The sequence below is a fragment of the Muntiacus reevesi genome, chromosome 4 (genome assembly GCF_963930625.1).
Source record: "Muntiacus reevesi chromosome 4, mMunRee1.1, whole genome shotgun sequence".
In the NCBI taxonomy this organism is placed as follows: domain Eukaryota; kingdom Metazoa; phylum Chordata; class Mammalia; order Artiodactyla; family Cervidae; genus Muntiacus; species Muntiacus reevesi.
In genome coordinates, this window is record NC_089252.1 from 148,230,581 (window position 1) to 148,256,152 (window position 25,572).

The following is a 25,572-nucleotide window of genomic DNA, read 5'->3' on the forward strand; positions in this document are numbered from 1 at the left end:
TGCCGGCCGCGAGGCTCCTCCCGCTTCTGGTCGCCTTTCTCCTCCCCTTCCCCCTCCCCCCAAGAGCACAGCACAAATGTGACAGGGGCTGTTTCTCCGCTCCCGAGAGGGTTCCCGCATCCAGCTCGGGAGGCATCAGCTCCGGTACACAGTAGGAACCAGAATTTATTTAGTTGCTCCTCTTGTTGTCCTCGGAGACACTGTTTTCCTAGCCGGGGCTTCTCTGCATTCAAACATCCTCCACAACTAAAAATAAGCCTCCTCCTGGCCCTGTCGACTGTCTCCCACCTCTGTCACTTTGCTAAGTGTTAGTCGCCCAGTCGTGTCCGACTCTTTGCGACCCCATGGACTGTAGCCTCTGTCCATGAACTTCTTCAGGCAAGAATACTGGAGTGGGTTGCCATTTCCTCCAGAGGATCTTCCCGACCCAGGGATTGAACCCGCGTCTCCTGCATTTCAGTCAGATTCATTGCCGTCTGAGCCTCCAGGGAAGCCTTCTGTCACTTTAAACAAACATTTATTGGAAGTCTGTGTGCCAGGTTTTGTATTAGGTTTTGAGAGATGAAAAGATAAGTGAAACTGAATCCCTGCCCTAGAAGAACATTGATCACTGGTATTGACATTTTCTATGTAGTTGTTCAGTCGCTCAGTCGGGTCTGACTCCTTGCAACACCATGGACCGCAGCACGCTAGGCTTCCCTGTTCTTCACCATCTCCCGGAGTTTCCTCAAACTCCTGAGGGATGTCAAAAACTCCTTTTGCATTTACATACCTTTCTCAGAGAAAATACAGAGAAGCTAGCGAGGAATGAGAGTTGTTTTCGTTGTTTAGTCGCTAAACTAAGAGGCAAGAACCCTGCCTTGACAGCCTCATTCTCAAACCTGCAGTAGAAGGGGATGCAGGATTCTGAGAGTGAGGCAATCATATCAGTTGGGCTACAAAGCAAGAAGAACATGGATCCTGGGAACATGTATCAGTACTACTTGAGCAAGATGTGCACCCTTTTACCCTGCTCCTCTTTACTCTTTCCACTGCTCCACCCACGCCTTGTTTCAACCCCTCTCATCTCCTTGCTGTTTTTACTGCCCCTCCTCTTGCTTACTTTTGTTTCTGCACCTGCACATACTGCAAACAATAAGTAACTAGGAGATCAAAACAAATGACTACACAAAATTAACTTTTGTACTGCAAATGTTTCCATCAAAAAAGTGAAAAGACAACCCACAGAATGGGAGAAAATATTTGCAAATCATATATCTGATAAAGGACCAGGTATTGAGAATATATAACTCTTGCAACCCAACCATAAAAAGATAATAAACCAATTTTAAAATGGGCAAAAGATCTTAACAGATGCCTCACCAAAGACAATAGATGGATGGCAAATAAGCATATGAAATGATGCTCAAAATCATGTCATTGGGCACTGCAAATTAAAAGAGAGACCACTACCATCGAAACCTGACAGTACCAGACACTGACAAGAATGTCAAGCAACAAGAACTCTGTTGATACAAATGTAAAATGGTATAGTCACTTTAAAAGATACTTTGGCAGTTTCTTACAAAGCTAAATATAGCATTACCATATGATCCAGCAATCATATTCTGAGATATTTATCTAAGTGAGTTGAAAAATATACCTATACAAAATCCTGCACATAAATGTTTAATAGCAACTTTGTTCAAAATTGCCAGAAACTGGAAGCAACCAAAATGTCCCTCCAAAGGTGAATGGATAAACAAACTGTGGTACATCCATCTGATGGGATAGTGCAAAAAAACAAAATGACCTACCAAGCCAAGAAAAAGACACTGAGGAATCTTAAAACATACTGCTTAGTGAAAGAAACCAGTCTGAAAATACTACATACTATGTGATTCCAACTATATGACATTCTGGAAAACGTGAAATCATAAAGACAGTGAAAAGATCAGTGGTAGCCAAGGGTTCAGAGTAGAGATGGAGCAATAGATAGGTGGAACACAAGGGATTTTTATGGGAGTAAAACTATTCTGTATGATTCTGTAATGGAGGATACATGACATCATGCATTTGTCGAAAGTTATAGAGTTATAAAACACAAAGTGTAAACCCTAATGTCAAGTATGGAATTTAGTCAATAATCATGTATCAATACTGGTTCATCAATTGTTAACAAATGTACCACACCAACACAGGATGTTAATAATAGGGGAAACTGAGCAGAAAACAGCCAGGATATATGGAAACTGTGCAATCTGCTCAATTTTCTGTAAGTCTAAAATTTCTCTAACAAAGTCTATTAATTTCAAAAAATATATTCTGTTCAATGAAATATCAAATAAAGTGATAGTAACAAAGAAAATAGGCAAGCATTTGAAAAGACATATATTTAAGAAAATATACAAACAACCAATAGGTGCATGAAAAGATCCTTTCTTTTTTAGAAGGTTATTAATTATTAATTCTATTTCTTTAATATAGACCTATTCAAATCATCTATTTCTCCTTGTGTGAAAGTTGGCAGATTGTATCTTTAAAGGGATTGGTCCATTTGACCTAGGTTATCAAATTTGTGGGCACAGAGTTGTTCGTAGTATTCCTTTGTCATCCTTTTAATTTTCACGGGATGAAGCAATGTCCCCTTTCATTTTGGGCATTAGTAATTTGTGTTCCCTCTTTTTTTTTCCCCTTAGTTAACCTATCCAGAGATTTATGAACTTTATTGACCTTTTTTAAAAACTAGCTTTTAGTTACATTAATTTTCTCTATTGATCTTTTTGTCTTCAATTTTATTGATTTCTGTTCTTCTTTTTTATTTTTGTCTGAGTACTTTGGATTTAATTTGTTCTTCTCCTAAGATGGAAACTTAGGAAACTATAAGAGATTTAGATCACCTGCTTTTCTAATATATCCACTCAATGTTATACATTTCCTTCTAAGCACTGCTTTCTCTGCCTCTGAGAAATTTTAATAAATTGTGCCTTTCACTTTATTTAGTTTAAAATATATTTAAATGTATCTTGGGATTTCTTCTTTGACTAAAGTGTTACTTACATTTGTGTTGTTTAACATCCAAGTATTGGGGCATTTTCCAGTTATCTTTCTGTTACTGATTTCTAGTTTAATTCCACTGTGATCTGACAGCAGCAATTATATAATTTCTGTTCCTTTAGTTAAGATGTTTTTTATAGCCCAGAATGTGGTCTGTCATGATGAATATGTTATCATGTATGTATGAATGAATGCATGGGTGAATCAAATCACCTTGAGAAAAATTTATATTCAACTATTGTTGGACGAATTGCTGAAATCAGTATTATTCAGTTCACTGATGGCTTTGATATCTGTATTTTCTGTATGCTGTATCTGTCCACTTCTGAGAGAAAGATGTTGAAGTCTCCAATTGTGATAGTTAATTCATCTATTCCTCCTTTTAGTTCTATCAGTTTTTGCCTCACATAGTTTGATGTTGTGTTTTTTTTTTTTTTGATGTTGTGTTGTTAGACATATACACATTAAAAATTTTGATTAGTGCTAGTATGGGACATTCTTCTCATCCATTTACTTTTTAATCTATAAATATCTTTATATTTAAAGTATGTTTTTTGTGGACAACACATAGTTGGGTCACGTTTTCAGATTGACTTTTAACAATATGTCTTTCAATTGGTACATTTAGACCACTGACATTCAAAATGAGTATTGGATTAGTATATACCATATTCATTACAATTTTCTATTTGTTGTCCTTGTTTTTTGTTTCTATTGTGTCTTCCACTTTTTTTCTGCCTTTTGTGGTTTTAACTGAGTATTTTATATGACTCTATTTTTCCCTCCTTTCTTAGCATAGCAGTAATACCTTTTACTTTTTTTTAGTGGTTGCCCTAGAGTTTGCAACATACATTTGCAACTAATTCTAGTCCACTTTCAAATAACACTATGTCATTTCACAGGTCATATGAATACCTATAGCAACAAAATAAGCCTAATTCCTTCCTCCCATCCCTTGTGTCATTTCTGTCATTTATTTCACTTATATATAAACATAAATAAGCATATGTATGATAAACACACGCATACATGCATGCTAAATCACTTCAGTTGGGTCCAACTCTTTGCAACCCCATGGACTGTAGCCTGCCAGGCTCCTCTGTCCATGGGGTTCCCCAGGCAAGAGTACTGGAGTGGGTTGCCATGCCCTTCTCCAGGGGATCCTCCCAACCCAGGGACTGAACTCTTGTCCCTTATGTCTCCTGCACTGGCAGGCAGGTTCTTTACCACTAGTGCCACCTGGGAAGCCCATGATAAACACATAAGTGTACATAAGTGAATACATTGTCGCTATTATTTTGAACAAATTGCTGTTAGATCCATTAAGAAAAATGAAAGGTTTTGTTTTATCTTCACTTATTCCTTCTTTGATGCTCTTCTTTCTTTAAACAGATCTGAGTTTCTGACCTATATTATTTTCCTTCTCTCTGAAGAACTGCTTTTAACATTTCTTGCAAGGCAGGTATACTGGCAAAAAAATTCCCTCAGTTTGGTTTTACTGTTGCTGTTGTTGAGTCAGTCAGTCGTGTCTGACTCTTTGCAACCTCATGCACTGCAGCACACCAGGCTTCTCTGTCCTTCACCGTCTCCCAGAGCTTGCTCAAACTCATGTCCATTGAGTTAGTGATGCTATCCAATCATCTCATCCCCTTAAAATCTTTATTTCTCCTTTACTTTTTAAAAATTAATTTAATTGGAGGCTAATTACTTTACAATATTATAGTGGTTTCTGCCATACGTTGACATGAATCAGCCATGGGTGTACATGTGTTCCCCATACTGAACCCCCTTCCCCCCTTCCTCCCCATCCCATCCCTCAGGGTCATCCTAGTGCACCAGCCCTGAGCACCCTGTCTCATGCATCAAACCTGGACTGGTGAGCTATTTCACATATGGTAATACACATGTTTCAATGCTATTCTCTCAAATCATCCCACCCTTGCGTTCTCCCAGAGTCCAAAAGTCTGTTCTTTACATCTGTGTCTCTTTCGCTGTCTCGCATATATCTCCTTCACTTTGAAGGATAATTTCACAGGGTACAGAACTGTAGATTGGGGGGGGGGGGGGGTTCTCTTAACATTTAAAATATTTACTCCACTAGGTGGCACTATTGGTAAAGAGCCCGCCTGCCAATGCAGGAGACATAAAAGACACAGATTCAATCCCTGGGTTAGGAAGATTCCCTGAAGGAGGGCATGACAACCCTTTCCAGTATTCTCGCCTGGAGAATCCCACGGACAGAGGAGCCTGGCAGGCTACAGTCCATGGGGTCACAAGGAGTTGGACATGACTGAAGTGACTGAGCATGCATGCCACTCTCTTATTTGTATGGTCTCTGAGGAGAAGTCAGATATAATTCTTATCTTTGTTCCTCTATAAGTAAGGTGTTTTTTCCCCCTTTCAGGAATTTTATCTTCAGTTTTCTGTAGTTGAAAATGATATGCCTAGGTATAGGGGTGTTTTTGTTTGGCCTTTAGCTTGTTTGGTGTTCTATGAGCTTCCCAGATCTGTGATTTGATGTCTGACATTAGTTTGGGAAAATCCTGTTTTTAATGTTTCAAATAATTCTTCTCTTCCTCCCTCTCCTTTTGGTATTCCCATTATGTATATGTTACATCTGTTGTAGTTTTACCACAGTCCTTCAATATTCTGTTCAGTTTTTTCCAGTCTTACTTTGTTTTTCAATTTTTGAGGATTATATTGATATATCCTCTGGCCCAGAGATCTTCCTTTAGCCATGCCCAGTCTACTAAGAAGTCCATCAAAGGTATTTTCCATTTCTGTTACAAGGGTTTTCATTTCCAGCATTTCCTTTTGTCTCTTTCTTAAGATTTCCATCTCTCTGCTTATATTGCTTGTCTGTTCTTACATGCCATCTATTGATATTTTATCCACTAGGACCCTTAGCACATTAATCATAGGTGTTTAAAATTCCTGGTCTGATAATTCTAACATCCCTGCCATGTTTGGTGCTGATGCTTGCTCTGTCTCTTCACACTTTTTTTCCTTTTTATATGCCTTATACTTTTTTTCTTGGTAGACAGACATGACATACTGGGTAAAAGAAAGTGCTGTAAATAGGCCTTAATAATGTAGTGGTGAGGTGTTGGGGAGGGAAAGCATTCTATAGTCCTATGATTAGATTTCAGCCTTTTACTGTGCCTATGCCTCTGGACTATGAATTTCACAAGTGTTTCTCGGATTTTTTTTTTCCTCCCTGCCCCCCTTAAATGGAATAGGACAGCTAGAGTGGGTTGGAGTTCGGTATTACCCTTCCTCGATCAGTTAGACTCTGATAACTTACTCCAGTGTTAGGCTTTGGTTAACTAGTTTCTCCTGAAGGCAGGCCTTGTTAAGAAGAACAAAGTGTTCTTGTAACAGGGAAGAACAAATCTGACTCCATATTGGATGTTTCTTTTACTTTTAACTTTTGTACTCTATTGCTTCTGCTACAAATTACTCACTAAAGGGATGTTGTCTATAGGCTTAAACTATACATAATGATTGCCCATCTCTGAAAACTCTGCCTCCCGTGTAATAAATGTTATGCCAATATACCTTTGTTTAGCTCACATGAAACCCCCTGACCAGGCTCACCTGTGAATGGTTACAGCAAGGAAGAAATTAATATATGTAAGAAATTGGAATTTACCCCCCATTTACTATAAAAAGAAGCCAGAATTCTAACGAAGGGAAGATGTTTTCTTTGGGACACTAATTCACCATCTTCTCAGTCTTCTGGTTTTCCAAATAAAGCTGTTACTCCTTGCCACATCAACTCACCTCTCAATTTATTGGCTTGTCTTGAGGTAAGAAATACAAGCTAAAACTCGGTAACACTCTGGTTTAGATCAGAATGGTTCCTCTCCTCCTCCGCCTGCTGGAAGCCCAACCAGGTTTTTCTCTGATACTTACTGTGCGAATCTGGTCAAACTCCTGGGAGTAAATCTCACAGTATTGGGAGGCCACCCCTTTGACTGGATCCTCCTATAGTTTTTAACTCCCAGAGTTGTCTGCACTGAGTCTCCAGCAGTTTGTCAATTACAGTTCAGGTTTTCTTACCCCTTCACTGTTTCCCAAGGTTTCCACTCCTGGGTCTCTGCTCCAGTAAGATGAACTGTATTCACTTGCTTGCCTCTCCAATTTTGGAGTTAGCAGTTTGCCCTGTGTCCTCCCCCTCTTATGGATTCAAGAAGAGTTATTGGCTTTTCAGTCTTTTTTTTTTTTACTATTACTTGTTGTTAGCATGGAGTGTGCTTTCAAGCTCCTTGAACTGGAGCTGGGGGACTGGAATGGGGAACTGGTGGATAGAAATCCAAATTACACATTTTAAATGGATAAATTTTATGATATGTGATTTATATCTTGAGAAATCTGCACTTAAAATTTGAAAAAGGAGAAGCTGGAAGAGCTGCCCATACATTCTGGGCTTTTTAATTCCAAAAGGGAATCTAAAGGCTGAAATTTAAGTCAATCCACCCCTTCCCCTTTCTACCCACTACTAACTCCTACATCTTAATGTAGGCGTTCTTAATGAATTACTGCATTACTGAGTCTACCTTACTTAGGTGAAGACAAGGAAATGTCATTTACTCATAGCCTTATCCCCAGATACTTGATCCTTTAGATCACTTTTTCTGTTCAGGGAGCAATCACCCCCAGGAGGACCATTCAAAGAAATATCGTCTCAAAAGGCACCTAGGGAAACTTCAGGTCAGCTGGAGGTGGGAGTCACAGAAAAGAATTTTCTCAGAAGTACTAGGCCTTGCCTATTGTCATTCTAGTGCAATCTCCAAAACTGAAGATGCTACTTTCTGAGAGCTAAATTAGTAAAAAGCCAACACAAAATAGAGAGTAGCTAATGGAAGAAATACATCATATTAAGAAATGGCTATCAATGTCTTCCTGATAAGAATTTTGAGAAACCCCAATTTATAATTAATTTATTCATATAGTCAACAAATATTTATTGAGGACTCATTATGTGCCAGTCACTGTGCCAAATACTGAGGTATAATAAGCTCTCATGAGGCTTATCATCTAAAAGGACTATCAAAGGTTCAAAGGAAGTTTATATTTCACTGGACCTGGGAGATAATTGAGAAATCAATAATTCAATCACAAATTGTAATATATCAAATTTTTATGATAAAAATATATTAATTGAGGGCATGTGGAGTTAAAAAAAAAAATGGAGCCTGGATAGTAAGACTCTAGCAGTATTTATTTAGTACTGTTTGAGAAACGAACACCAGAGGAAATATATTCTGGCATTAGAGAGACAGATGATATGATAAAACCATGATAGCTCCTTATAAATGGATTTCCCTTAATCTTAAATTCAAAGACCACACATTTTACTTTTTCATAATTTTCTGTTTATCAAACAACTTTTAAATTTCAAATATAGTTTCCCAGGAACCTTAATGACGTGGAAGGGACATGTTAGTGAGCTCTGGTTGACTAATGATTCAAAATTTGGACATATAATTTGATGGTAGACTGATGATAGAAGAGAATTTTGAGATCTGGGAAATTCTTGAAAACACTTATATATCTTATACCTAGTCCTCAGGCCTCTAATGGGGAGGCTGAGAAGCACCCTTCGGGGCAGGGTGCTGGTGTGTGGAGCTTGTGGGTAAACATGGTCTGGTGGCTGAGGAAGAAGACTGAGAAAGGGGTCTGAACATGTCATACCTCAGGGCGCCCAAGGAAAGAGTAAGGAGTAAAGTGCACAGCTTGGCAGAGGTAAGGACCAGCAGTCATAAAACAAAGCAGCATATTAGGCAGTCAAACAAGAGCTGGTGCCAAACACATCTCAAAGCAACCAAACTAAGCCAGTAGCTGAATTTGCTTTCATCATAAGATTATTTTCATTGCTGGTAGAGTTTAAGGGGACTGGAAAGGACACTGATGATCCCTCCTCCAGAGAACACTGAAATTTCCTGAGTTTGCACTCAAAAAGAACCTGGGGTTCTCAAACAAACTTCTCAAGGGGTGAGGGGTGGGGGCTTATGTCCATTCTAATGACTTAAGGATAGAATTAGTTAGGGATCTGCTGGAAGTCTAGAATTTTTTCCAAAGTATAATCAGCTTTATTCAGTTGTTCGGATTGGTAGCTAGAATTCAGGCTTTAGAAAACTTGGCACAGAGCAAGGGGAAAGTAAGAGATGAACCCATAAGAAGAAAGTCATTTGGATGTATAAGGCCACGTGATTAAAAATCTACTATTTCTGCACTGTATCCTATCTAGTGGTGGTCTTTTTGTTTTCAGCACATCAGGTAAAGCTAATGTGCACACAGGAAACTACTTTATACGAGAGCTCACCTTATATGTCATATCCTGCTATTAAGCAATGAAAGACATATTCTTTACACAGATCCCCAAAGTACAGGGAGGCATCCAGAAGGTCCTCTTAAGACTTCTCAGAGCTCTCTGGCTATCAGACAGCTATTGGGGTGCTGGCATGAAGTCCAGGCAAACAGTAGGGGCAAAAAGTCATAGTTATTATAAAAGAAGGCATTCTAGGGGAGAGAAGTATAAGATGTTTGAAGAGAATTCTATAGTACCGAGACAGGAAGAGCACTTGAATAAACCAGCTGAGGTATTCTAAAGTACCTTGGTTCATATGCTCTACTGCATTAACCCTATTAAATAATGGTAGAAAATGAAGAGATAGACGGCTTTGGAGAGGACCCTTCAAACTAGGATAAAATTAGACAGTACTGAGAGGAAGCTGAGCAGTTCTTGAAGACAGATCGTTTGGACACTGATTACTAAAGGCCGGTATAGATTAAAGACAATAAAGAGGATGTTGTATGGCATACTCCTGAGTCCATTCACTTCCACTAGGATGGTGTCATGACTATGGAAAGGACACATATCTATCTTTAGACCACTGTGATGAGAAGATAGCTAGTGACAGTATACCAGGACATCTAGGAATGAGAAGTAGGCATGTCAGTTATCCAGGTGTGATTCTAGCCCTGGAGAACTGGAAATAGCACACTATAGGTTTCATGTGCTCAGTCAACAAATACTGAGAACCTATTACACGTTAGACTCCATTCTAGACTCAAAGGGATCCAGGATTGGAAAAACAAATCCCATTTGTCCTTATGGAGCCTATATAACAGTGAGGAAAGCAGATAATGAACAAATTATTCAAGTAGTGATGACAAATGCTTTGAAGAAAAATAAAGCAGGGCAAGGAAGGGTAGCAACAAGGGTGCCATCTTAAGTAGAGTATTCTGGGAAAATCTTGCTGAAATGACATTCTAGGAAGAAGTCCCAATAAACAAAAGAGAAAATCATGCTGCCATTTGGATAGGGGAGAATAGCAAATGCAAAGGTTCTGAGGCTGGAAGAAGTTAGGAGTATCATACCAGCGGATCACCAAGATATTCTTTGGACTAGAACCAGAATTGAAAATGAGTTACTATGATTTGGTGGATTCATACTGTGAAACCTCTCTCTGGGTTAAAACAAGTATCCACCTGGTCCTCTCACTTCTACACAAGCCCTGGGTCTCATCTGGTCATTACCTGACTAACATGCTATTTGTCTGTTTTCCTCCACTAGAATGCAAGCTCCCTGAGGACAGCCCCTGGGTATAAACAAGAAACCACTGTCTACACTGGAGCTTGATTGTAATAGGATGACCCCTGGACACACTGCAGCCTCTACTAGCAATGAATGTTAAAGTTTCTGACCCAGTGCACTGATTAAAGGTTCTCAGTTCCAGTCTAGCAGATTCAGCATCACCTGGATCCTTGTCAGAGATGAAAATTCTTGGGCCCTACTTGGAATCTACCGAGTCGGAAACTCTGGGGCTGAGGCACAGCACTGCACTTTAACAAGCCCTCCAAGTGATTCATATGTGCAAAAAAGTCTGAGAACCATTGTTCTAAGTTGTGGAGGTCTAGGAACACCAACACTTGAAGAATGCAGCTGCATGTCTCAAAGGCCTGGGTGGCTCCTATGGAGTCATTTCTGCCAATGAGGATCAACTTCTTGAGAAAGGTAGCTCAGGCAGTGGTCACAGGTAACAAGATGACCCCCACCACAGTTGAAGCACCACCTTCAAGTCTTGATAAGGGCAGGTAAGTGAAGTCTTTAGCTGAGGTATGAAGACTCAAGCTTGAACCAGACATACTTTTTCTTTTCTTAAAGAAGCAAATTTTGAGGGTTATCAAGGAAGAGATGACAAATAATCATTATATAAGACAACACTGGGTGTCAGTCTTCTACTTCAGATCTACTGACACCTCATGGACCATAACGTGAAAGGCCGAGCAGTTTAGCAAGTCCAAGGGATATATCTTTAGACTCTTAAATACATTTCCCTGAGGGAAATGAGAGGGTTAGCTGAGAGGTAGTTTAATAAGGAACCATTCAGAGTAGGATGCTCCAAGAGAATAAATAAAATTATTTCTATTAATCAGTGGAAGATGAACAAAAGTGTTCCTCAAGTCTACTGGTATCCTTGAATATTTGACTGAAAGAAACGCATCTGTAAGGCTATTTTCCTACTCAAAGATCTTTCCAATTTAGTTGACACTATAAAAGCTCTGAGAATTTTAGCTTTGCAAAAAACACCAGTTCTTTGGAGTTGTTCCTGGGAGGTTGGGATTGGGAGGTCAATGTTGAATGGTGACTAGGTTGAGATGAGGGTAATCTTGCTGGAGGCAGAGCTCCTACTGATTTTCCTTTAGCAAGGATACAGGTTCTGGGATCATGATAGCATAGCATCTATATGTGGAGAATCCTATCTGTGAGGCAGGAAGCAAGTATGCCTGTTTGGAAGGAACTTAGGTTGTGGGCAGCAAACACTTGTAAACAGTGTGCTCGCAGTGTAAACAGCTGTGCTTACAGTGTGGGGGCAACTTCACATCCTGGCCTGCATAAACTGCCAAGGTTTAAGTGTATTATCAAAGGAACTGAAGGTGGGGGCATGGGCAATGTGGTGACAGACAGCTTAGACAAAGCAAAGAATACGACAGGTAAGTCTTCTGCTTCTGGGCAGGGGGTGGAAGGAGCTGTGACAGGAGAGATAGACGGGGAAACACTGCTCCCCTGGCATTCCCCCCCCGCCATTTGCAGCCCAGGAAGAAGTGGGCTCAGCAGTCACAGGTTACCAAGTTTTTTGCCCAACAGTGAACAGAAGAGGCTTATGCACAGTTCACTTCAGTTCAGTTGTTCAGTCGTGTTCGACTCTTTCTGACCCCACGGACTATTGCAGGCCAGGCCTCCCTGTTTATCACCAACTCCCGGAGCTTATTCAAACTCACGTCCATCCAGTCAGTGATGCCATCCAACCATCTCATCCTCTGTCGTCCCCTTCTCCTCCTGCCTTCAACCTTTCCCAAAATCAGGGTCTTTTCTAATGAGTCTGTTCTTCGCATCAGGTGCCGAAGTACTGGAGCTTCAGCTTCAGCATCAGTCCTTACAATGAATATTCAGGACTGATTTCCTTTAGGATTGACTGCTTGGATCTCCTTGCAGTCCAAGGGACTCTCAAGATTCTTCTCCAATACCACAGTTCAAAAGCATCAATTCTATGGCGTTCAGCTTTCTTCATAGTCCAACTCTCACATCCATACATGACCACTGGAAAACCCATAGCTTTGACTAGATGGACCTTTGTCAGCATACTAATATCTCTGCTTTTTAATATGCTGTCTAGGTTGGTCAGAGCTTTTCTCCCAAGGAGCAAGCGTCTTTTAATTTCACGGCTGCAGTCACCATCTGCAGTGATTTTGAAGCCCAAGAAAGTAAAGTCTATCACTGTTTCCATTGTTTCCCCATCTATTTTCCATGAAGTGATGGGACTGGATGCCATGATCTTAGTTTTTTGAATGTTGAGTTATAAGCCAACTTTTTTACTCTCCTCTTTCACTTTCATCAAGAGGCTCTTCAGTCCTTCTTCGCTTTCTGCCATAAGGGTGGTATCATCTGCATATATGAGATTATTGATACTTCTTCCAGCAATCTTGATTCCAGCTTGTGCTTCATCCAGTCTAGCATTTCTCATTATGTACTCTGCATAGAAGTTAAACAAGAAGGGTGACAATATACAGCCTTGACATACTCCTTTCCCAATTTGGAACCAGTCTGTTGTTCCATGTCCAGTTCTAACTGTTGCTTCTTGACCTGCATACAGATTTCTCAGGAGGCGTAAGGTGGTCTAGTATTCCCATCTCTTTAAGAATTTTCCACAGTCTGTTGTGATCTACACAGTCAAAGGCTTTGGTGAAATCAATAAAGCAGAAGCAGATGTTTTTCAGGAATTCTCTTGCCTTTGCTATGATCCAACGGATGTTGGCAATTTAATCTCTGGTTCCTCTGCCTTTTCTAAATACAGCTTGAATGTCTGGAAGTTCACACTTCATGTACTGTTGAAGCCTGGCTTGGAGAGTTTTGAGCATTACTTTCCTAGTGTGTGAGGTGAGTGCAATTGAGCGGTATGTTGAACATTCTTTGGCATTGCCCTTCTTTGGGATTGGAATGAAAATTGACCTTTTCCAGTCCTGTGGCCACTGCTGAGTTTTCCAAATTTGCTGGTATACTGAGTGCAGCACTTTAACAGCATAATCTTTTATGATTTGAAATAGCTCCACTATTTCAAAGTTAAGCTTGAGGTCTAGTGGGCAGTTGGATCTGCTGAACTATAGTCTGGCCCACCAAGCTGCCTACTGCCTCTGCGTACTTGTCATGGAAGTAGTCATCCCACAACCTCAGCTGTCTGGGAATACTAACCACCTTTCTTTACAAAAGTCAGGGGCCTAGGAAACTCACTCCCTTGCTGTGCCCCAGTGCAGGATCAAATGACTTCCTTGTTTAGGACTAGTCCTCTATAGGCCAGAAGCACACACATACACATTCAGCCTGCCTCATTATAGCATAGGCTGATTTGTCTATACTGATGGGCAGGGACGTGAAGAAAATAACAGCTGCAGCTGCCTGCCTGCCTGGTGTGAGACGGGAAGCAAAATGTATTCCATTTTTCTTGAGGATCAGAGCATAGCACCTCCATATAGAGCTTCACTTAAGCAAGGAGCAAGACATCCTGAATGGAGTCCCTGTGAATTTTTCAGCCTGGCAGCAGCAGCAGCAGAGGAACATCAAGCCAGGGTCTGGGGATTTTATTTGGCATCAAGAGCTCTGGGACCACCTCAATGCTATTTGACGGTTGACTTCCTCACTCATGCCCTACAAGGCTGCATTGCCTAGATGTGAGGAACTGAGCAAGACAGGGACATTACCCATCCCACCAAAGCAGGTAGCCACTCTTGTCTGCTCCAATGCATCCTCAAAATAATTATTGTTTTAAAACATGACTATGACCCTGTCACTCTGCAGTGACTTCCACTAGCTTGGGAGTGGTAAGACCTAGAAGAAGAGCATGATTTGGCTCTTCTACTATTTTCAGAGTTGGTGCTACAGCTACTCCTCCCCTCCCTCAAGTTGCGCTGGCCTCTCTACTCCTCCAATGAGCCAAACTCCTTCTCATTTCAGAGCTTACAGTCCCTTTTTCTAAAAACTCGTTTTCCCCCTTTCCCTGGCTTATGCATACTCATCTCTTGAGTCTTCCTAAGAAAGGGTCTTTCTGACTTCTCAGGCAAGGTTACAGCCCATGTTTTACACTCTGATTATAGAGTATTATTTTCCTTCACTGTACTAGCATCATTCTATCTAAGCATGTGTGTGATTATGTGATTACTGCCTTACACCCACAAGACCAAAAACTTCATGAGGGTGGGCAATGTACTAATTTTGTTTACTGGTATGCCCAGTGCCAAGGACAGTGCCTGACATAGTATATCCTTAACAAGTTTTCTTGGAAGGAACAAAAAGGAGGAGGGTCAGAATGAGGGAGGTAGAGAGGAAAGAACAAAGCAGGGAGGGAATAAGGAAGGAAAGAAGCAGGGAATGAGGCAGGAAGAAAGGCAGAAAAGGAGGATTGAAGGTCCCAATGGGGCAAACTGGGAAGATATTTGATTCTCAGTCTCTAATGGGAGAGCTGGAAGGGTTAAATGTAGCTCTTACCTGAGGCCTCAGTGCTCAAAGGCAGAAGTTGAACAGCAAAATATTGTCCATGGGATAAGGCTGAGTTCAAACCACAGAGGCAGGTCCAAGTGGGTCATCAAAGCAAAGGGGGTCTGAGGTGAGTATTAGGTATAGAGCAAAATGAGAATAGGAAAAGCAGGGAAGAAGAAGGCAAATAAGAAATAATCTATACAAATTCAGGAAACTGTAGGACAAGTCCACCAGCTGGGCTTATGTCTTGACTTAGCAGCTTTTTATGCATGGGCAAAGCAAGTCTGATTAAAGGGACACAGACCTCACATAGTTGCCATATATGGATACATATTGTTCCAGTAGCCTAATAAATTGGGACTACTGTATACAAACCATTTTTCTGTGAGTCTGGTTAGCTCTCGGAACCCTGAGGAGACTGAATTAAGACAGAGTGTATGCCACTGCAAAGCCTAGGACTGGATCCTGCCCCATGGTGCCCTGCCAACCTACTGGAGCTCGGTGAAGCTCTGCCAAAGCAGTTAGCTGGCCCCTCTCTTTTCTACATCTCCAAGGCAGCCTTTTGAAATTCAACATTTTGAACCAAAGTTATCAAGCTCTTTGAGTTACACACTGTCTCACATTATCTCCCTTCTTGATCATCAGTTTCTGGGCGAGAGGGAAAACATCTAGTTCATTTTCTCATCTCCTATTGAGACTAGTGTTAATACGTTATTTCAAACATAAGTGCTCAAAAATTACTGAATAAATATTGCTATATATTTCATAGATGCTGGGAGTGATTACACCAAAGAATTTATTAACTTCTTGAGGAAAACCTTTTTAGACCTGAATTCTTTTTGAAAAATATAAGGAGTTGGACTAATTAATCTCTAAAACATTTCCAAACTGTAAACTACTGAGGCAATGACAAAGTTATGTCATTGTCATTTATGTAAAAATATATATTTACAACATCTCTATCATTTCTAGTATATTATTGGGCACATAGTGGGAACTCAATAAATGTTTGCAGTGTACTGACTCCACTACAGATATAATTAAGCTGAGAAGAAACAGAAATGTGTTTCTGAAGTTTCACATAAATTTCTTAAGTTGTACACTACTTAAAATATTCAAAAGAAATGTGTTATTAAATGCAGTCCAAAGGTGAATTTTTTTTACAATATTTGGAATAACTTTGTGATATAGTAACTTAATTTAATCTTTTTAAGACACTTAAGAGTGTCTTTCACATTTTTATATATCAAAGTTCCTAATAATAGGATAAACCAGATTAGCAGTTTACAGTTATGAGGGAGCCAAATGACTTGCTATTGATTAAACCAAGCTATTCTTCATAGAGGGACCTGTCCCTCTTTTAACAGTTTCACAGATTCCACTCCCCACCCACCCTACACAATTTTCTCTCTTGTGTCTTAACTCATTTTTCAAATTTAGTATATCTACCCATATTTATAATGATATTCACAATTTTTTCACTTTCCAATGTTCCCTTTCCACATTCCTCCCCCATGCTTAACCACATGCCTCACCATTTGCAAAAATGGATATGCCTTCCACAGTGTCTGGATCATCCACAGTATCTAGATTCTTCAAGGCATCGGTCCCAGATGGTGGCTTTTGTATGAGCATGCTGGAAGTTGAAGCTTCCTCAGCTGAGAAAAAACATTTCTAGGTTATCCTCAAGGTGGGATTCAGGGAGGAGAGTGTTCTTTATTCTCTTTCACTTTCTCTATGGCTCTCAGCTAGCTATCCAGGGCACTTTACGTATAAATCCAGTGAAAAAATTAAAGAAGTGGTGGCTCTTATCAATAACTATCTTACCTCCAAAAAGTTATACTATTGACATAAAAGAGGTGAAAGCAGAACACATACCTAGGAACTTTAAGACTGGGGTGGAAGAGAACGCCATTTTCCTTCAGGATTATATTTACCTTATAGGTTTTGGAGTGTTCATATATTTAATACACCTACTACCAGCAAATGTGCTATAAGTCTTGTTCTCTCTCAGTTCCCAAGTCCTTGTTATCTGCCTGGGGACTATCCTCGCATAATAGGCCAAAATCTCACCTGACACTTGTGAAGGGAAAAGACAGGATTCAGTCATAAACATTTTATCATAGTGAGAGTGGAATAAACCAGATCAGTTGACTGCTAAGGATTGCCTTTGCACTATTAAGTCTCATATCCTATACTGAGATTCCTGGCAAGAGAATCCATTCTGTTACTGGAATATGATCAGGAGACAATGGTACCTGTTCTTTGAGGAGTCCTGACTAACTGGCGAGACTGAATTACACTTATGAAAAGTTTCAGATGCAATTCCACTTTACGCATGGTTGCCTCCTAGAAATAGAATATAATACAAATCAACAGATCTGTGGAATGATTAAGATGGACAAAAATGACATGGACCACGTGTGTTCAATACTAACAGGCCTTAGATCCTGATAGTACAAAATGTCAGCATATTAAGTGATACATATTATCTACTTTTATACATTTGACAGGGCAAGATATCCTGAACTCAACAAGTATTTTCTCCAGCAGCTGAGAGGAGCTAAAAGGCTGGAGGCCTCCAGCTCAGCCAAGTCCGACCTCAGACTGTGGCTGTCATCTGGGTCTAGAGTGTATACTCAAAAGCACTTCTCCAAGACTTCTAGACGGGCCTGGGTCCTGAGGCCTGCCAAGCTGAGGGACTTGATGACAAGTCTAAATGAACAAACCTATGCCTTCTCATTATTTTCTTTTTTAAAAATAGAAAATAAAAGTTAACCAATTCCGTCCCACTAACAACAACATGGTCATCTAGCTCTTCAGAGAGCAGAATCCTGGGATGGATCTCTGGATCACTTTCCTCACACCTCTTGGAGGAGCGTTTCAAACTCGTCCATCGTTCTGGAAGTTTCTTCACTTTTCCAGAGTCTAGCCTAAGCCAATACCAAGCTGTTCCCCACCCCCCGCCCCACCCTTTCCCCAATAGCCATTCATGCATGATAGGCTGCAAAGAGTACAGGACGGCAAGTTAAAAAAACTTGTTTCCTAGTCCCAGATCTGCCATGTACTTTATAACTTTGGGAAATGATTCCACTTCTCTGAAACTCGTAGGCTAAATGATGGCCAATAACCTCTACAAGCGCTAACGTTTTGTGATTCTCGCTAAAACACGAATCTTGCCCAAGCTAAATTTAGCTCTGGTCTACATCTGTCAAGGTGGCCACCGGTTCCTGCTGTTCAAGGACCACAGAGAGAAGCTGCCATGGAAACCAAAGCGTGAGCAGAAATCGCCGAGCGGAACCAGAAGGCGGCGGGTAAGGGGGCCGAGGGAACAGAGAAAAGCGAAGGACGATGGGCACACTAACAGTATTCTAATAAGGAGAAGGAGAAAAAGCCCAAACTGAAAGAGGAAATTATGACTACAGCCTTAGATGATTCCCCTGGCGTCTCGGGCCTCGCCACACTGCGCAGGCGTTCCGCTCAGTCCTCAACTCTGCTCTTTGACCTCTCGCCCCACCCCCACCTCCTCCGCAGCCTCGGAACAGCTCTTCCGGTGTTGTGAAGGCGGTTCCGGTTCGCGGCGGTTCCCGGGTTTTGCGTTCCGCGCCCGACCGGAAACCCCTTCGCATAGCAGCCGGTTCCGGTTCGGTGAGTGGCGGCGGGAAGCTGGGGGAGGGGTGAGGATGGAGGGAACCTTGACCGGGAGGCAGAGCGGGCCCGGGCCCGGCAGCCTGGGCTGGGCTGGACGGAAGCGGGGACAGCTCTGGGGAGTGCGCTTTTTCCTCTGCCCCGCCCCCTGGGACCACCTCCCCTCCCCCCTGCTGTCCGAGGCCGCGATCTGGCGGGTGGCGGTTAGTTAGCTTTCCCGAGGCCGTTCCTTGAGGCCTCATTCTCCGGGGTCGAGGAGAGGCCGTCTCCCTACGGTCACGGCCGGCCCCATCTCAGCGCCCAGCCCTACTCGTGAGGAAAAGGCCGGTTGGGATTTCGGGGCTTTCCCGCCAGAGCAGGTCTTCTCTCAGGGGAAAGCTGTTTTCATCGGGAAGCTCAGCTTTTCTGTTATACGTGCTTCACCTCCCGCCTTCCTTGAGGCTTGAAAGATATTTCTCGACTACTTCTGCGTCTCATGTAAACAGTTCTCCAACTCTTTTACTCTGTGGTATCTCCCAGAGATGTGATACCGCTAGTGCCACCACCAGAAAGAAACGTCTGGACCCTCCTGCCCAGGTTATGAAAATCCCCTTAACTGCTGCCGTTTGCTTACCTGGTAATTCCCTTGAACCGTCTCTTTCTTGGCGTCCCCTATAACGTGATCTCTCTGGATATATGCCCAGTTTCTCTTGAGCTTGGTGATTTCTGTTTATCGGTGCCTCTGCAGTATTTCCACTATCTTCTTGGCAATAACTCGCTGCTTTATCACTTTCTCGTCAGTTTTGTTAAAGTCATTTCACCTCACGTTTGTTTGCTTTTTATATTTGGGGTGGTGGTGATTCTTGTGAAATTTATATAATGCCTTTTAGAGGTCCCCAACTAATTGACTTAGGGTCCTTCTTCCAAGTGGATGATTTTGGATGATTTTAGATCGCATCATCTCCTAAATCTTTATAATTTGTGTTAAGGACTCCTGTTGAGAGCTAGATTACACTGAATTTGGAATTACAGTTACAGTGAAACTTTAAGCATATCTTTAAGAATTATCCTTCAACTGCTAGTTTAGAGATTATCTTTTCTCCTTTAGTCCCTTATTGGAAGTCTCATTTGTTGTGGAGAAGCCTCACTCACTCTTACTTAATTCGAATTAATTATCCCAGCTGCAAAGATGGTCTTCCAATCACCCATCTAATGACAGATCTAGAGACAGCAAATGAATTAAAAAACAGGTTCTTCTACCTCAAGCTAAGGTGATGTAATTCTTGACTACTGCTTTGGAAGTCTTTCCTTTTCTGTACCTGACTCCTACACCTTCTACCAGTTGCACCAGCTTTATTATCCTGTTTTAAGTATCTGTTGATGAATCTGGTTTCCTCCCTCTGACAGTGAGATTCTCAGCAGCAGGACCAGTTCTTACTCATCCTTGTATCCCTAGTCCACTCTGAGTTACTGGTACACAGTAAGTGTGTGTGTGTGTGTGTGTGTGTGTGTGTGTGTGTGGAAGAAATCGAATCCCTAGTCCACTCTGAGTTACTGGTACACAGTAAGTGTGTGTGTGTGTGTGTGTGTGTGTGTGTGTGGAAGAAATCGAATCCCTAGTCCACTCTGAGTTACTGGTACACAGTAAGTGTGTGTGTGTGTGTGTGTGTGTGTGTGTGTGTGTGTGGAAGAAATCGAATCCCTAGTCCACTCTGAGTTACTGGTACACAGTAAGTGTGTGTGTGTGTGTGTGTGTGTGTGTGTGTGTGGAAGAAATCGAATCCCTAGTCCACTCTGAGTTACTGGTACACAGTAAATGTGTGTGTGTGTGTGTGTGTGTGTGTGTGTGGAAGAAATCGAATCCCTAGTCCACTCTGAGTTACTGGTACACAGTAAATGTGTGTGTGTGTGTGTGTGTGTGGAAGAAATCGAATCCCTAGTCCACTCTGAGTTACTGGTACACAGTAAATGTGTGTGTGTGTGTGTGTGTGTGTGTGTGAGAAAGAAATCGAATCCTTTTTTTAAGGATTTTAAGGTGTTAGAGTCTAATTTGAGTGATGACTTGTAGAAATATGAAAGACAACCAAAAATTGCATAATGATATAGTGCAGACTGTTTTCATATACATAATTTTCCAGAGTTTGTAATAGGATGATTCACATGATCACTTCCACACCCTTGTCATATCAGAAATTTTTCTTACTACATCTTGATCCTGCAAAAAGCTAATTGTACAGTGCCTCTCCTCAGTATATACTTTCAAGTAGCTTCATGGTAGCTCTAAATGTTCAGTTTTATAATCACCTTTTTGCATATATGTCTTACTATACTCATTACGTTCTGTTATTGTCAGGACTTTGCCTTTTTTTTTTTTTTTTTTTTTTTTTTCAGATTTTTTTGTCATCTTGTGCTCAGCCGTTTATCTGATTTCAACTGAATACCTGTAATTACTTATGTTTTTTTCGTAAATTAAATGACTGATGTGAAGTAGAAAATGAAGTACTAGAATACTCTTAGGGGGAAAATTTTCTCATGCTTGAAAGAATTTGTTGGCATCAGAAGTTCCAGGTCCAACATTTCGTGTTGAATTTTGGGGTAAAATATCCTTTCTCCCATTATATTTGCACAGTGGCAAAAAGAAAGTAGCATAAGCATACCAAAGAAGCTGGATGTGCCTGGGAAATCCCATGGACAGAGGAGACTGGTGGACTACAGTATGTAGGGTCGAGAGAGTCAAGACTTGGTGACCAAATAGCAGCAGCAGCAGCAACATAAAAAAGTGTGGATTCCCCAGATTTAGCTAGGGATTACTTTTATCTTGATAAAGTGTATGACTCCTTGAGTAAGGATATGTTGAAGGATGTGAAATATTGCGATGTTTGTTGAAAGAGCATCTGCTTACAAGTGAGGATGCCTGGATTTTTGTCTTTCCTTTGTCCCATTTTTGTGATTTCAGGCAAGTCACCAAACCTCCCTGGACATAATCCCCAATGTTCTTTGACTTCTTGCTTGCTTTCCTTTCACCTCTATCTCAGCAGTGCAAAGGACGTTAACACAGGATTGTTCTAATGGGCACCAGGCTTTTAAATTGGCATTCCTCTTAATATAACAGAAAGGACTAGTAGTAACTCCTGGCCCTTGGGCCCTCAGAACTGGGGGCAACTGGGGGACAGGAAGAAGAGAGAGGCAGAGTGTCCTAGAGACCTTTGAAAGTGCTGAAATGATTGGACAGTAGAAAATGAGCAAATATTTTAAAACTAGCCCTGAAATAAATGTCCCCTCACCCCTCCCCACCCAAGCCAAACAGGTGGGTTTTGAAACTTTATAAATACGATAAATATTGAAAATACAGCTTTGTGTTTTTTGGTGTTGTTTTTTTTTTTCCTAAAAAGACTAGTGGTGACAGTTATGGAATGGCTTGAAAGAGTGAAATGTTAAAAAGTCACGCTAGTTTATTGGTTGATAGGATTTTTTTCCCTTAATAGGGGACCCAGGGAATTTGGCTTTATTGAAAAAGAAAAAAGGGAAAAGAATAATCTGGAGAATTACCAGATAGAAACGTTATAGTAAGTTGAGCATTTGGAAATATATTTGAAGCCTTAATCTAAGGCTTAAATTCTTTGGGAAACTCCCCTGGCAAGTAATCAGATGATTACTCTGCTTAGTCTGTACCTATGCCAAGAAAAGCTCAAGCAGCCTTCCTTAATGTGTGCACTTTGGTGTTGGGACCATAAAGGGTTCCTGTTATCATCATTCAATCTCCTTAGATTGAAGCTCTGTTAGTGCTATGTGGTTGGTGAAGTGCTCAGTCTTTTGAAAAATATGTGATAAGATTATGAATAAATAAGTGTACCACCCCTAGTCAACTCCTTGTAAATCTGCCAAGAAGCCTTGGTACAGGGATGTGTTTATTAACCTAGTTCCACCAACTAGGCTTTTAACCTCTTTTTCTGGGCAAATTAGACATATCGAGGAGAAAATTTCATATAGGCAAAGGGGCTTTGATTTGTAACCATTAATGATGGGGGTGGGGGAGTATTTAGTACAACTGTGATGAGTTCCTTGATTGTCCTCATAATTTTCTATTGCTTTTTGTTTGGCCTGTAAGACATGGGGAAGAGAAATCTTAATAGGACTACTATAAGATCTGTTACTTGTTTATAAAATGGTTTAGCATGAGGTGATAGAGCAGTGGATTGGGAAGAACTTTTAGGTTGTAATTTCGGTGCTGTCACTTACTTTATGATCCTGTGCAAATTAACCTCCAGAGTGTTGGCTCTCCTCACCTGCTTTGTGCTGTAGTATTCTGTGGATAGTTCATAATTACTCTTTAGTATAGCACAGGTTGCAGAAATGTTTGAAACTACCTTAGGCTAATTTTAGTTTCCATTCTCTTCCCATCAACTTGCCTTACCATCTTATTTTTTTCTTCACTAAGAATAAAAGCACCACTTCTGAGTGGCTTCATGTTCTATAATTATATGAAAGAGATGTTTCAGAATGTAATATTTCTGTTTTCTGTCTTCTTTTATAGGACTTTGTATCTTTGCTGAAGTCAGTGATGTGAAAACACCTGACATGGGTAAGACTGATTATGAAGTAGTGTTCAGTCCTTTTACTCTAGTTAGTTAAGCTGGAATGAAAGAATATTTGCATCTGTGCTTAATATTTTCAGTATTTGGATTTTTGTGTTAATAATTTTAAAGGAGATCTCATCCTAATTATATAATAACTATATCAGTTTTCTTTTGATTGGGCTATTCTTTATAGCAACATTTTAAAGCATTTTTTCATTTGTTGTATTAAAAAGCCAAATACATAGTACCAAGTATTACTATGTGCAAGGCCTTTTAAGTACTTAAAATACTTAATAGTATCTAGTAGGTGTGCTTCACTGGTGATTCCGTGGTAAAGAAATCCACCTGCCAATGCAGGAGACAAGGGTTAGATCCCTGGATCAGGAAGATCCCCTGGAGAAGGAGATGGCAATCCACTCTACTATTCCTGCCTGGGAAATCCCATGGATAGAGGAGCCTGGTGGGCTACAGTCCTTAGGGTCACAGAGTCAGAAACAACTTAGCCACTAAAGAGCAGTAGCATCTAGCAGGTACTGTTATTATCTGAGACACCGAGATTAAGAAACTTGCCTAGGATCACACAACTATAATTGGCGAAGCCAGGATTTAAGCTCAGGCAGACTGGTTCTTTAGTACTGTGTTATACTGAGTGTTATGGGCTTCCCTGATAGCTCAGTTGTAAAGAATCCACCTGCAGTGCGAGAGACCCTGGTTCGATTCCTGGGTTGGGAAGATCTGCTGGAGAATGGCTAGGTTACCCACTCCAGTATTCTTGGGCTTCCTTTGTGACTCAACTGGTAAAGAATCTGCCTGCTTTGCGGGAGACCTGGCTTTGATCCTTGGGTTGGGAAGACCCCCTGGAGAAGGGAAAGGCTACCGACTCCAGTATTCTGGCCTAGAGAATTCCATGGACTATATATAGTCCATGGGGTCGCAAAGAGTTGGACACAACTGAGTGACTTTCACTTCACTTCATACTGCTTATTCATATGATAAATAATTTGATGAAGGTAAAATTTTAATTTCATTTAGCTAGTAGCATTGAGAATTAATTGTGATTGGAACATTTTCCTTTGTTCATAGTAGTTTATGTCTGTAATGGGAGCAATATAAATAAGGTCAAGACTAGTAGTCAGTTTAGAAATAGGGTGAAAAACCTATAGTTAGATCTTACAACATCGCATGTGTTTCTTTGAAGTCCACGTTAGTCTTTCTCTACTGTCTTCTCCTTTTGCTCAGTCTCTCTTCTTTCTTCTGGTCATTTGTTTCCCTTTTCTCTCATTGCTGATAGCAGTGTGAATCAATGAATTCCATTCCTCTCATTTGTTTCTGTTCTAGCCCTTTTATAGTAATAAAGCCCTCAAAAATGGTTATAGAAGTAAGGTTCTGCCACAGTATTACATTAATTGAGTTGATGTCTATTAAGAGCTATATGAATAAATTATGCTTTTTGCAGAAAAAATTTTCACATGGATTAAATTTTTGAGTTGAAATAAGAAATAAACTGGGTTAAGAGTATTTGTTTTGAATGGTAAAATTTTCCCTATTGTTTTAATATTTAAAATTTTCTTTTGGGAAGATTTCATTATTTTTAAAACTTTGAATTAAGCTCTTTTTATTCTTGTACAAGTCTTGAACTGTTTAGTAGATGTTCTCAATTCCAAATTAACCAATTTCTGCACATGGGCCTTTTTTTTTTTTTTGACAAGGACATTTTGAGATTTCTTGCCAATAGTTGTGAAGGAGAGGTTTTATTTGACTGTAGAGGTGTTTGGGTTTTTATTAGGTGAAAAGATTGGTTCATGGAAAAATAAATACTGAAGCATTATGTGACTTGAACTAATCTGGACTCTCCCCAGATGATATTGCTGATAGGATGAGGATGGATGCTGGAGAAGTAACTTTAGTGAACCACAACTCCATATTCAAAACCCATCTCCTGTCACAAACAGGTTTTTCAGAGGACCAGCTTTCACTTTCTGACCATCAGGTTAGTAATAATTTTCTTTCCTTAATTAATGAATTATTTAGGCTTAAGTTTTCATCTGATAGAGTTTAAATGCCACACTTGAAAACACAGGCAAATATGTAAACTTTTTAGAGTCGGTTATACTAGTGCTTCTAGCTCAGCTGGTAAAAAGTCTGCCTGCAATGCAGGAGATCCTGGTTCGATTCCTGGGTCGGGAAGATCTGCTTGAGAAGGGAATGGCTACCCACTCCAGTATTCTTGGGCTTCCCTGGTGGCTCAGCTGGTAAAGAATCCGCCTGCAATGTGGGAGACCTGGGTTGGAT

At 40.6% G+C, this 25,572-nt stretch overlaps 2 protein-coding genes across 5 annotated transcripts in view; one reads left to right on the top strand and one right to left on the bottom strand.

Moving 5' to 3' along the window:
* PFKM (phosphofructokinase, muscle) overlaps positions 1-17,431 on the bottom strand; it is a 41,914-nt gene extending 24,483 nt beyond the window's left edge. The window contains exons 1-2 of the mRNA XM_065934532.1: positions 17,335-17,431; positions 16,612-16,734 (exon numbers count right to left, since the gene is read on the bottom strand). Of these exons, the coding sequence (XP_065790604.1) occupies positions 16,612-16,734; positions 17,335-17,416 (205 nt within the window). The 5' untranslated portion in view covers positions 17,417-17,431. The remainder of the gene's footprint in view (positions 1-16,611; positions 16,735-17,334) is intronic.
* Positions 17,432-18,759: 1,328 nt separating this feature from the next.
* SENP1 (SUMO specific peptidase 1) overlaps positions 18,760-25,572 on the top strand; it is a 50,384-nt gene continuing 43,571 nt past the window's right edge. For 2 of the 4 annotated variants that reach the window (XM_065934534.1, XM_065934535.1), the window contains exons 1-3: positions 18,760-19,340; positions 23,238-23,285; positions 25,140-25,270. In XM_065934534.1, the coding sequence (XP_065790606.1) occupies positions 19,304-19,340; positions 23,238-23,285; positions 25,140-25,270 (216 nt within the window). In that variant the 5' untranslated portion in view covers positions 18,760-19,303. Of the gene's footprint in view, positions 19,341-19,956; positions 19,975-23,237; positions 23,286-25,139; positions 25,271-25,572 lie in introns of those variants that run through there. The other 2 variants (XM_065934537.1, XM_065934538.1) reach the window with 2 other exon arrangements.